At 46.9% G+C, this 13,580-nt stretch overlaps 1 protein-coding gene across 3 annotated transcripts in view; it reads right to left on the bottom strand.

Annotated features, from left to right (window-relative positions):
• Window positions 1-1,096: 1,096 nt before the first annotated feature.
• Window positions 1,097-13,580, bottom strand: part of LOC140398332 (ATP-dependent RNA helicase DDX42-like) — a 213,141-nt gene continuing 200,657 nt past the window's right edge. For all 3 annotated transcript variants that reach the window (XM_072486909.1, XM_072486910.1, XM_072486911.1), the window contains 2 exons: window positions 6,162-6,260; window positions 1,097-2,477 (listed from right to left, as the gene is read on the bottom strand). In XM_072486909.1, the coding sequence (XP_072343010.1) occupies window positions 1,671-2,477; window positions 6,162-6,260 (906 nt within the window). In that variant the 3' untranslated portion in view covers window positions 1,097-1,670. The remainder of the gene's footprint in view (window positions 2,478-6,161; window positions 6,261-13,580) is intronic.

The following is a 13,580-nucleotide window of genomic DNA, read 5'->3' as shown; positions in this document are numbered from 1 at the left end:
GGATTGTTCTTGCTGGAGTTCAGAAGAATGAGGGGGAATCGCAGAGACTTATAAAATTCTAACAGGACTAGACAGGGCAGATGCAGGGAAGATGTTACCAATGATGGGCGTGTCCAGAACCAGGGGTCACAGTTTAGAAGATTCAGGGTAAACCATTTCAGACAGAGATAAGGAGACATTTCTTCACACAAAGAGTGGTGAGCCTGTGGAATTCATTACCATAGAAAGTGGTTGATGCTAAAACTTTGAATATATTCAAGAGGCGGCTGGATATAGCACTTTTATGTATCTATGTATCCGGATCACCGCCCCAGATCCCAGGGTCAGGCCAAGGGTCATAACCACTGGTTCCCCTTTCCGAATTACATCCTCGAAAGACTCTAATAAATTTGTCAGGCATGAATTCTCTTTTCGAAAACCATGCTGACTTTTCTGATTACCCATGTTTCCCAAGCGTATTAAGACTTTTTCAATTATAAATTTCTTTAACATTCCAGCAGAAGCAGGAAATGAAAAAGAGTATCACCAAAAGTACCTGCTCAAGAATTTCTGCTCCCTGGGTGCTTGGCAATCCAAATCTAGGTAGCAGTTCCTTTTGGATGCCTCATCCCCGACTGTTGATAGACACTTCCAAAGTACGTTATTGGCTGCAAAGTGCTTAGGGGCACCCAAAGGTCACAAATGGCTCGATATAAATGTTTTTTCTGCTGCTGCCACTTGACTCATGGGCACTTCTGCTGGGAACCCAGGAGCTGCTGGAGGCATACCTCAGCAATGGTACATATATTTCACAAAAATTGGCACCAAGTGGCTGAACTGCCTGTGCTCCTCAATGTAAGATCCACAAGTTACTTCCTCCCCTGTCAGATATCCCCAGCTACCACACATTGTATGAAAAGCTAGAGTTCTGTAGGGGTAATGACAATGCTCTAATGCTTGCTACCCAATACCTCAGAAGTTTCTTCACACTACATTTGTTTGGTTTACACCTCTCCTCTCCATTCACAAAGCAGCACAAAATAGAAAAGCTGTGGCGCACGGCTGCTCTTGTACATTCTTAACATGTGAATCAGTTCAATCAGAGCTTCTGTAAACATTTCATTTAATTGAATTGTCCTTTCTTTATTTTTTCATAAAAGAGCCAAGTTCTCAAAAGTAATCACAAGTGACTTAGTGAGTAGACTTCGACAAAACTGACAGCAGAATCTGCTGGCCTTAGCCTGGGGTAAAGATAATAAGAAAGTTCCCCCATGGTAGCCTTCTCCTGCCAGAAAGGCAATTTCAACCCAAACATAGCCGCATTTCACAATGTAAATCTGTAAATCAGCGAAAAATAAAAGTAGATAGGATTCAGGACAATTTTAGAAACATTTGAGATGACTTTACTGTTTCACAAAGAGAGCAGAGCAAAGGCAAAACATGTGAAACAGATGTATATTGAAAGTATCTGACAATTTGAAAAAACTCTCAATGACCGCTTTCTATTTCAAAGACCAACACTAACATACAAGATACATAGTTCACTACTCTAAATAAAAATCCATTTTGTAGTGTCCCTTTTTGTATCGATGGTTATGCAGATAAAACTATGCAATTTAGTTTCTAACAGAGATTCAAAGTGTAAGCATCTCTTGTCTGCAAGAGAATGTGTGGAACACAAATGTCGGGATTTAATTATCCCATCTGCTCCTCTTCTTTCTGGGAGGTGGTTCTGGCACTGCAAAGCCGTCATTCTCAGCGGGACTGGTCCGATTACTACTTCTGCTGTCTCCATTCCTGCTTTCGCTGGTGCTCCTGTTCTCTCCGCTGCTCCCGGTCTCGTTCACACTCCCGCTCTCCCTCATACTCCCGCTCTCTCTCACACTCCCGCTCTCCCTCGCACTTTCCCCACCACTCCGGTTTTGGCTAGCACTTCTGGCCTCGCCATGCCGGCCATCACTACTTCGACTCTCACTGTGCCTATCGCTGTGTCGGCTGTCACTGCGCCGGTCGCCATGCCTGCTGTCACTGCGGTCAACATGTCTTTCGCTGTTCCGGTCACCGCCCCGGTCACTGTGCCTCTCACTGCCTCGGTCGCTGTGTCTGCTCTCTCCTCCGCGATCATTGTATTTGCTGACAGAATGGCGACTGCTAGAATCACCATGACGACTGCTGCTGTCACTGTGACGGCTGCCACTATCGCCATGACGACTAAAGTTGTCACTGTGCCGACTGGTGCTTTCAAAACGGCTAGGGCCGCCATCAACGACACGGTTCACCTTGATCTCACCAGGACGACTGCTGTTGTCTTTTTTCAGTACACCATCTCCGCTGTTAGCGCTGGGAGCTGGGGGTTGGTTGGTGATTGGATTTCCCAGAGGACAGGTGGGGATAATGCTGAGACTCCCAGCACTTGTCCAGTTGCTAGTACCAGCGGCAGAGCCTGTGATCTTAGGAGCACTACCAGTGGCTGCAATAAAGTGTGATTTGTACTGTGACTGGTGGAATAAAAAAAATACAATGTTAGTGTGCAGTGACATACATCCCCAAACGCAAGCATTAGTCTTGCAGATATTCAACCTGTATCAGAAACATTGCATCAATAGATTGAGCTGTGATGTTCTACTACGTAATATTGCTTAATACAAAATATCATGTGATCAACAAATACGGTAGGTTAGAATGGTCTGTTGTGGCTCAAGGATTTGAGGCTTTCACTGATCTCCTTTTGCAGTATGCTGAAGGACAGTGCGATATTGCATGTGGTGCTGTTGGTCTTAGACACTTTTCATTATTGTAGAATATATCTGGTTTATTGCTGAAAAAAAAATTCTGTCGAAGCTTTTCATCCAATTGCAAAATCACATCTAATGTTGGACACTGCGTTTGTGTTTTTCAAGCATGGTTGGTTGGGTGCGGTGTGAACCTTGCCCATTGCGAACATTTTTGTTGAGTTCCATGCATCTTTGCTGGAATGACACCTAACCGTACATATTTCTGATATGTGAATTATACGTATAAGATATTTAAATCAGCAGCTGCATAAAATAATCGGGAACACGATAAATAGGGTCAGAGCCATTTTGCTCACCATGCAAGCTTGATGCTGAAATAGGGCACTTCAAAGACATCCTGTAGGATTAATGGCTACGCTGGTCATATTATTTTGGGCTGTATGTCACACAAACCAATGAACAGGCCTAAGGCTGTCACACTCAGTTTTGAAAAATGCCCAGTCCACCTCACATTACCCTGGAAAGGCAAGGTACCTCAAAACATGCAAACAACAGGGAAGCACAAAAATCACAGAATTGTTACGGCATTAGCTCTCCAGACGAACATCATGACTTAGTGCCACTCCCCTGCCTTTTCCCCTTGTTTCTATTCAAGTAATCATCTAATGCCCTCTTGAATGTTTTGATTCAACCTGCCTCCATCGCACTCTCAAGCACTGCATTCCAGACCCGAGCAACTCGCTGTGTGAACGAGCTTTTTCTCACATCACATTTGCTTCTTTTGCAAACCACTTGTTCTTAATCCTTTTATGAGTGAGTGGGAACTATTTCTCCCTCTCTACTCTGTCCAGCCCCTCATGGTTTTGAATATCTCTATCAAATCTCCTCTCATCCTTCTGCTCTCCAAGGGGAACAGCCCCAACCTCTCCATTCTATTCTAACAAGATGTTCCTCATCCCTGGAACTATTTTTGTAAAGCTAGTAAGCTAGTTGTTTTGCTCTGTTACTATGCAGTATAAATACAAGTGGTATTCACCACTAATAGGATGCCTATTGCCCAATGAGTAACGTGGTACATGAATTTCAGTGCCAGTGTGACGCTAGGTAGGTAGGCTGCTTGTTCCCACGACTGGTGGATCATATGAAACAGCATGTTGCAGCCGCTGTTCACAATAGGAAAGGTATAGACTGTACCCAACCAGCCCATGCTTGCAAACTCAAACATAGTGTCCAACATTGGATGTGATTCAGTGATTAGACAACATTTGCTAAATAATCCTGTGTGCATAAAATTACACTGACAACAGATTTAACATGGTCATTCGGGCTCGCAGTATGGTGCATTTGCATGTACTGGAAGCTACATATATTAATACAGGGGCCCTGCTCTTTACAGACAGAAAGAACATGAACACACATTGCGCCTGTTTCAGTTAAACAAAATAAGTGACAGCCATTCACTCATTCATTTCTCAGGGCAATGCCTTGACCAACGTCAAGATGTCTATTTAAATTTCAAACAATGCTTGGCAGTTCAAGGCCGGGTGCAACTGGTGCATTCCCCATGGCAATGCCTCGACCAATTAGAGTCCACTTGCCAATCAATCAGCACTCTCGTCTCATACAATATAAATTTGTTGATCTACTTTGCATTATAGTCTTACGAATGTCCTGATGGGTATAAGATAAAAGCTTCGACAATAAAAATCTTTATTCAGCAATATTCAAGTTCTGTACTGCCAAACAACTATATATATGGTTTAGACTCTATGGGGATCTCTTGTCTAAAGGAATCTACAACTTTGACACAGTCAGTTCCTGAGTGTTCATAAAGAAAGGGTTGATCATGCCTTTGCTGTGAATTTAGGGTGAAACTAAACTGCTGCCTGTGTGATGGAGCTACAACATGTTGCATCCAGACTGGAGTGACACGAGCACTGGGCCATTTCTCATCACGTATCTAGTTACAATAACTAGCAGATCCAGACTCAATGTATGATAATTTGGCGAGATTGAGAGACGCAACATCAGTTAGAATTGATTTATGTCCCTTACATGCTCGTTAGCAGCACCAAGCCTGACAGACACGAAGAACTCAATCACCAGACAATGTTGTGTTGACTATCTGGGCCAGGACAGTAATGGTGCTCCTACAATTGAGCTCATTGAGTCTAACTTAAGGAGGTGCAAATCCCCATGGCTTCTGCCAGCAATTTGTGACACACCCAGAATAGCTCCAACATCAAAGGATGCCCTCTGCAGAAGATGAGCCGAATAACCCTCAAGCGAGAATAATTGCCGATTGGTTGAGGGCTCAGATGGAGGATGTTCTCAGTGTATGATCTCTGTTAACTGTTAAAGTTGGGTTAGAGAGTGGGATACCAGATTACAGGCAATTTCTCGTCTAAGCAAACATGCCTGCATGGGAACCCAGAGGAATTTCCCCATCCACTGACACTAAACTCAACTGCTGAGACCAGTTAATGCAGCAAGAACCAGGAACTAAATCTGGGACCTTTTGTATTGATGAGTGGTGGAATTCATATTTTTCTCTCACGGAGGGGCACCCGTCCAGGTTGGGAAGGAGAACATTAATCAAAAGGACAGATTAATGCGATTTAATTAATTGCAGGATACATTTGATCCACAGTGCTGAGTTTTCTTTATAGATTACAAATACATCAGTAATGCAGATTCTCAAAACCAAAAGTCGGCCACCTAATACGTTGCTTGGAGTGACAGAATTTAAAACAAATAAATATAGTCATCAAAATTGTGGGAATCACAAAGGTCACATAAATCCTGGTTAATGTAACATTTTTAAATGTTTTAATGTAATGTTAGCGTCAGCAGTCTTTCTAAAAAAACATTTGATTGGTCTGATAGTGAACATTGCAGAAATTAAGTTCTTGTGGCCTCCAGAGAGCTGTTTATGGCCTCATAAATTTTTGCTCAGTATCACTATTCATAACGACCAGTTACAGTGATAATTCATCTGCTTTAAACATTTGACACTATATTGTTGCAGTTTGGTGCTTTTGCCTACCTTAGTGACAGTCCCCCCACCATTATTACTTGAGCTAACATTCGGCACAATTTTGCATTTGCTGGACTATTTGTCCCATGAGTAGGCTGCTAGTTATCTTTAACTTATTAACTGTCAAGGATTCCAAAGACGCATCAATGTAGTACAGCTAGGTATCTCTGGGTGGGTGTCCACTTGTATTTTAAATAATTGCTGTTTTGAATTGATAACAAAGAATGGAATATAAAAATACTCTGAGCACTGCATTGGAAGGTGAAGCAATAGGGAGGGTTCCTCGGGTGCAAAATATAACAAGGATCACTTTTATAACCCCAGGAACAACAAAAGAATCTCCTTGAAATATGTTAGGGGTAGCTACAATTTAAAAACCCAACAGCATAGATCTGTCAAAGAATCTTTACCTGAAACGCTGCTTTCATTGCTGACATTCTGTCTCCCATTGCTCCTGTGGATGGTTTGTATGCTTCATAATTAGACAGCACGTTGCCAGATGTTCTGTCCTGTAAAAGTCAATTGTGGTTACCACGTATCAAGTAACAGGTTTAAGATTAATAGAGTAAAATAAACGTCAAAGTTCACGGATTAGAAATTCATGAGTTAGCTGAGGAATATATTGTGATAGGATTTGATAGAGGGGTTTACATCAATGCTTTTTTAACAGCAGTTTGCCGAAGAGGATTCAACAGAGTGGAATGTAGAAAATGTACGCCCATTCTGTCCATCACAGCTGAGACATATCCAGCCTCATGTCATTTTCCAGCTCATGATTTGCAGCCTTTTATGTTATGGTCTTTCAACTGTAAATCCAAATACTTCTTAAATCTATGCATCCTGTTTATTACCTCTTTGCTAAGGGAAATAGAAGGACAAAATCCACTAGGCTCCTCGTAATTTTATCCAGCCCAATTAAAACTCCCCTCAGCATTCATTGTTCAAAGAAAACCCCAGCCTATCCTATTTCTACTGGACACTTGTAAATCTCCTCTGTACTCTCACTATTGTGATTGTTTGGAGAAGTGCCTTTTGTGGCCAGAGACCGGCCATGATCATGTAATCTCGGACATCTTTGCTGCATGAAGGCTCAAGAGCCAAAGCCAGTTAATCCACCATTTGAACATGGTGTCAGAGTGTGCAACGGAAATTGAGTTGACTTTGATAGCTGCAAGGGAGCCAGAAGGTGTAAGAAATGGCAGAGGATAATTAAAATTTCATTCTGCAACTTTGTACAGGACACTGGTCACTGCGTGAATCACTAGGGCATTGAATATTCCAACATCTGCTCCTATGAAGATGAAGACAGATTTGAAAATGAATTGGAAAGTCTCAATGGCAAAACTGAAATTGCCGCAGAGCTAAACAAGAAGCCTGAACAATTAAGGTTAGCAACTCTGTTATCAGTGCTTGGTAAAGAACACTGCAAGCTGTATTACTGTATCACCAAGGAGCAGAAAAGCCAATCTTGTGAAATGTTGTTGCCTTAAGGAGCAACTTTGAGCACTCAAATGGTATTTATGAACGTTAGGTGTTCAACACCAGAAATTAAAAAAAAAAAAATATTTTTATTGGCATTTCTCATATTTATAGTACGAAGTCTTACAACACCAGGTTAAAGTCCAACAGGTTTGTTTCGATGTCACTAGCTTTCGGAGCGCTGCTCCTTCCTCAGGTGAATGAAGAGGTCTGTTCCAGAAACACATATATAGACAAATTCAAAGATGCCAAACAATGCGAGGAATGCGAGCATTAGCAGGGGATTAAATCTTTACAGATCCAGAGATGGGGTAACCCCAGGTTAAAGAGGTGTGAATTGTCTCAAGCCAGGACAGTTGGTAGGATTTCGCAGGCCAGATGGTGGGGGATGAATGTAATGTGACATGAATCTCAGGTCCCGGTTGAGGCCGCACTCATGTGTGCGGAACTTAGCTATAAGTTTCTGCTCGGCGATTCTGCGTTGTCGCGGGTCCTGAAGGCCGCCTTGGAGAACGCTTACCCGGAGATCAGAGGCTGAATGCCCTTGACTGCTGAAGTGTTCCCCGACTGGAAGGGAACATTCCTGCCTGGTGATTGTTGCGCGATGTCCGTTCATTCGTTGTCGCAGCGTCTGCATGGTCTCGCCAATGTACCACGCTTCGGGACATCCTTTCCTGCAGCGTATGAGGTAGACAACGTTGGCCGAGTCGCACGAGTATGTACCGCGTACCTGGTGGGTGGTGTTCTCACGTATAATAGGGGGATCCATGTCGATGATCTGGCACGTCTTGCAGAGATTACCATGACAGGGTTGTGTGGTGTCGTGGTCACTGTTCTGAAGACTGGGTAGTTTGCTGCAAACAATGGTTCGTTTGAGGTTGCGCGGTTGTTTGAAGGCAAGTAGTGGGGGTGTGGGGATGACCTTGGCAAGATGTTCATCGTCATCAATGGCGTGTTGAAGGCTGTGAAGAAGATGACGTAGTTTCTCCGCTCCGGGGAAGTACTGGACGACGAAGGGTATTCTGTCGGTTGTGTCCCATGTTTGTCTTCTGAGGAGGTCGGTCCGGTTTTTCGCTGTGGCGCGTTGGAACTGTCGATCGATGAGTCGAGTGCCATATCCCGTTCGTACGAGGGCATCTTTCAACGTCTGTAGATGTCTGTTACGCTCCTCCTCGTCTGAGCAGATCCTGTGTATACGGAGCGCTTGTCCCGCGCAACCTCAAACCGCGCAACCTCAAACGAACCATTATTTGCAGCAAACTACCCAGTCTTCAGAACAGTGACCACGACACCACACAACCCTGTCATGGTAATCTCTGCAAGACGTGCCAGATCATCGACATGGATACCACTATTACACGTGAGAACACCACCCACCAGGTACGCGGTACATACTCGTGCGACTCGGCCAACGTTGTCTACCTCATACGCTGCAGGAAAGGATGTCCCGAAGCGTGGTACATTGGCGAGACCATGCAGACGCTGCGACAACGAATGAACGGACATCGCGCAACAATCACCAGGCAGGAATGTTCCCTTCCAGTCGGGGAACACTTCAGCAGTCAAGGGCATTCAGCCTCTGATCTCCGGGTAAGCGTTCTCCAAGGCGGCCTTCAGGACCCGCGACAACGCAGAATCGCCGAGCAGAAACGTATAGCCAAGTTCCGCACACATGAGTGCGGCCTCAACCGGGACCTGGGATTCATGTCACATTACATTCATCCCCCACCATCTGGCCTGCGAAATCCTACCAACTGTCCTGGCTTGAGACAATTCACTCCTCTTTAACCTGGGGTTACCCCATCTCTGGATCTGTAAAGATTTAATCACCTGCTAATGCTCGCATTCCTAGCATTGTTTGGCATCTTTGAATTTGTCTATATATGTGTTTCTGGAACAGACCTCTTCATTCACCTGAGGAAGGAGCAGCGCTCCGAAAGCTAGTGACATCGAAACAAACCTGTTGGACTTTAACCTGGTGTTGTAAGACTTCGTACTGTGCTCACCCCAGTCCAACGCCGGCATCTCCACCTCATATTTATAAACAGTTGTATATATACACATCACATTTTTCTCACCTGTGCTAATTTTCTTTATTATACAGAGGTTTAGTTTGTCCTTTGTTTAACTGACCCTACGTGCCTTTCATTGCCCTCTGGATCGGTCTATGGTTCCACCCCCTACCCTGTTCAGCCCCCCGCCGCCCACCCCGGCTTCGGCTGTGCTTTTCTTTTATTTTCCGGACCGGACAGAGTGGAATCATCTCTCGTGGTTTCCCTGCATCCCCCCCCCACTTTTTTGGTAACTCATCTATCTTGGTGTTTTAGTAATAAAAACATTTTAAAAAAATTCTTATTAGGTTACTCCTCGTTGTTGGCCTCGAACAGGTTTTGGAACAGACCGACAAACTGCCCCCAAGTATCCAGGAAGCCTTCCTCTGACCCTCGGGTGGCGTACTTAATCTTCTCCAGGTGGAGAAATTCCGAGAGGTCAGCGAGCCAGTCTGCAGCTGTGGGTGGTGCTGCCGATCGCCAGCCGAGCAGAATTCTCCGGTGTGCGATTAGGGAAGCGAAAGCAAGGGCGTTGGCCCCCTTCCCCATGTGTAACTCTGGCTGCTCCGATACCCCGAAGATTGCCACTATTGGGCATGGATTCACCCTCAGCCCCACAACCTTGGACATTGCCTTGGCGAAAGTTGTCCAGAATCCAGCAAGTTTGGGACAAGCCCAGAACATGTGGGTGTGGTTGGCCGGGTCCCTCTGGCATCGTTCACATTTGTCCTCCACCTCCGGGAAGAACCTGCTCATTCGGGTTCTGGTCAGGTGCGCTCTGTGCAGAACCTTGAGCTGCATTAGGCTTAGCCTTGCGCAGGAGGAGGTGGAGTTCGTCCTGCTCAGTGCTTCGCTCCAGAGTCCCCATCCTACCTCTGTCCCCAGCTGATCCTCCCATTTTTGTCTGGTCTCGTCCAGTGGAGTGCAGGCTCTGTCCAGTAGCTGTCCATAGATTTTCCCACATAGCCCCCCCTTCTCGTTGCTTGTGCCTATCAGGTCCTCTAGTAGTGTGCTTTCTGGGGCCCCAGGGTACCCCACTGTCTCTTTGCAGAGGAAGTGTTTTATTTGGAGGTGTCTCATTTCCTGTCCTTTTGCTAGCCTCCACTTCCTTGTCAGTTTGTCGAGTGTCGCCAGTCTGTGCCCTACGTAGAAGTCCCCGACCGTCAATGTGCCCCCGTCCCGCCTCCATTTTTTGAAGGTGGTATCTAGCATGGCTGGGGGGAATCTGTGATTGCCGCAGATGGGTGCCATGGGGGACATTTTAGTTATCCCGAAGTGTTGTCTGAGCTGGGTCCATGTTCTCAGCTTGACCGCTACCACTGGGCCTGTTGTGAATCTTGTTGAGGGGGATGGGAGTGCTGCTGTGGGCAGGGCCCGGAGGGTCGTTCCTTTACAGGATGCCTCCTCCATTTGTACCCAATCTGTGTCAGGTTCTTGTACCCATCCCCTCACTCTTTCTGCCGTTGCTGCCCAGTGGTAGTATTGTAGGTTTGATAAGGCCAAGCCCCCTTTGATTTTCCTTCTTTGCAGTGTCTGTTTTGGGATTCTCGGGTTCTTAACCCCCCCCCCCCCCCCACACAAACGCCAAGATTAGACTGTCTACGTTTTGGAAGAAGGCCTTGGGGATGAAGATAGGAATGGATCTAAACAGGAAGAGGAACCTTGACAGTTTGTTCACCTTGATCGTCTGCACTCTCCCCGCCAGGGAGAGTGGGAGTGAGCCCCACCTTTGAAGGTCTCTTCTTACTTCCTCCACCAGACTGGTCAGGTTCCACTTGTGGATCTGTGTCCAGTCTCTGGCTGTCTGGATCCCCAGGTAGCAGAATCTGTTCTGGGCTGTTTTGAACAGGAGCCCCTCCAGCTCTCTCCCTCCCGTTTGGGTTCACTGGGAATGCCTCGCTTTTGCCCAGGTTAAGTTTGTAGCCCGAGAAGGTTCCAAACTCTGTGCTCTCTGTCTCCTCTCCGGATTCTCTTCCAGCTTTTCGCGTCCCGCAGGGCTATCGCCAGGGGTTCGATGGCTAGAGCAAACAAGAGCGGGGACAGGGGGCAGCCCTGTCTTGTTCCTCTCTGCAGCTGGAAGTATTTAGAGCTGGTGGTGTTAGTTCGGACGCTTGCTTTGGGAGCGTTGTACAAGAGCCTCACCCAGGCAGTGAACCCCACTCCTAGCCCAAACCGTTCCAGTACCTCGAGGAGGTATTTCCATTCGACTCTGTCGAAGGCCTTTTCTGCGTCCAGGGAGACGATCGCCTCTGGTGTTCTCTCCCCAGAGGGGGTCATTATTACGTTCAGCAGCCGCCTGATGTTCGCTGTGAGCTGCCTACCCTTGACAAAGCCAGTTTGGTCATCTGCGGCCACCTCTGGCACACAGCCCTCCAGCCTTTTGGCCAGGACCTTTGCGAGTATTTTCGCATCCACGTTCAGCAGTGAAATGGGTCTGTATGATCCGCATTCCGTCAGGTCTTTATCTTTTTTGGGCATCAGTGAAATTGTAGCCTGCGCTAGCGTTGGGGGCAGGGTGCCCCTTGCCAGTGAGTCCGCGAACATGTCCCTTAGGTGTGGGGCCAGTACTGGTGCAAATTTTTTGTAGAAGTCCACCGGGAATCCATCGGGTCCCGGTGCCTTCCCCGCCTGCATGGAGCTGATGCTCCCCATGATTTCTCCCAGGTCTATCGGTGCTTCCAGCTCCGCCCGTCTGTCTTCCCCACAACTGGTAGTTCCAGTCCGTCTAGGAACAGTTTCATCCCCGCGTCCCCGTTGGGGGGGCTCGGAGGTGTACAATCCCCGGTAGAAGGTCTCAAATGCCCGATTGACCTCCTTTGGTTCTGTTACCAGTCTGCCTCTGTTATCCTTTACCTGCGCTATTTCCCTTGTGGCTGCCTGCTTTCTCAGCTGGTGAGCCAATAGGTGGCCAGCCTTGTCTCCGTGTTCGTAGAAGGTCCCCCGTGTCTGACGGATTTGGTACACTGCTTTCCGAGTGGATAGCAGGTTAAAGTCCATTTGCAGCTTTTTCCTCTCCGCCAGCAGCCCTACGGCCGGGGCCTCGGAGTATTTTCTATCGACTTCCAGAATGGAGTCCACCAGTTGTTGCCTGGCCACCCTCCCTTCCCTATCTCTGCTTGCGTTGTAGGCTATGATCTCTCCTCTGATCATGGCCTTCAGTGCCTTCCAGAACGTGGAGGGTGAGACCTCCCCGTTTTGGTTGTTACTCACGTAGTCGCCGATGGTCCGGGATGTTTTCTGACAGAAGGCCTTGTCGGCCAGGAGGTCCGTGTCCAGCCTCCATGTGGGGCGCTGGGCACGGCCTGTCTCCAACCTTACATCCATATAGTGTGGAGCGTGGTCAGAGATAACGGTCGCGGAGTAGTCCGTTCCCGTGATCCCTGGAAGCACCGATTTCCCCACTGCAAAGAAGTCGATACGGGTGTATACCTTGTGCACTTAGAACATAGAAAAATACAGCACAGAACAGGCCCTTCGGCCCATGTTGTGCCGAACCTTTGTCCTAGATTAATCATGGATTATCATTGAATTTACAGTGCAGAAGGAGGCCATTCGGCCCATTGAGTCTGCACCGGCTCTTGGAAAGTGCACCCTACCCAAAGTCAACACCTCCACCCAACACTAAGGGCAATTTTGGACACTAAGGGCAATTTATCATGGCCAATCCACCTAACCCGCACATCTTTGGACTGTGGGAGGAAACCGGAGCACCCGGAGGAAACCCATGCAGACACGGGGAGGATGTGCAGACTCCGCACAGACAGTGACCCAAACCGGAATCGAACCTGGGACCCTGGAGCTGTGAAGCAATTGTGCTATCCACAATGCTACCGTGCTGCCCTTAAGAACAAATAAATCTACACTACATCATTTTACCGTAATCCATGTACCTATCCAATAGCTGCTTGAAGGTCCCAAATGTTTCCGACTCAACTACTTCCACAGGCAGTGCATTCCATGCCCCCACTACTCTCTGGGTAAAGAACCTACCTCTGACATCCCCCCTATATCTTCCACCATTCACCTTAAATTTATGTCCCCTTGTAATGGTTTGTTCCACCCGGGGAAAAAGTCTCTGACTGTCTACTCTATCTATTCCCCTGATCATCTTATAAACCTCTATCAAGTCGCCCCTCGTCCTTCTCCGTTCTAATGAGAAAAGGCCTTGCACCGTCAACCTTTCCTCGTAAGACCTACTCTCCATTCCAGGCAACATCCTGGTAAATCTCCTTTGCACCTTTTCCAAAGCTTCCACAACCTTCCTAAAATGAGGCGACCAGAACTGTACACAGTACTCCA

Source organism: Scyliorhinus torazame, chromosome 21, assembly GCF_047496885.1.
Source record: "Scyliorhinus torazame isolate Kashiwa2021f chromosome 21, sScyTor2.1, whole genome shotgun sequence".
NCBI classification, from domain to species: Eukaryota; Metazoa; Chordata; class Chondrichthyes; order Carcharhiniformes; family Scyliorhinidae; genus Scyliorhinus; species Scyliorhinus torazame.
This window is presented reverse-complemented; position numbering and strand designations above follow the sequence as displayed.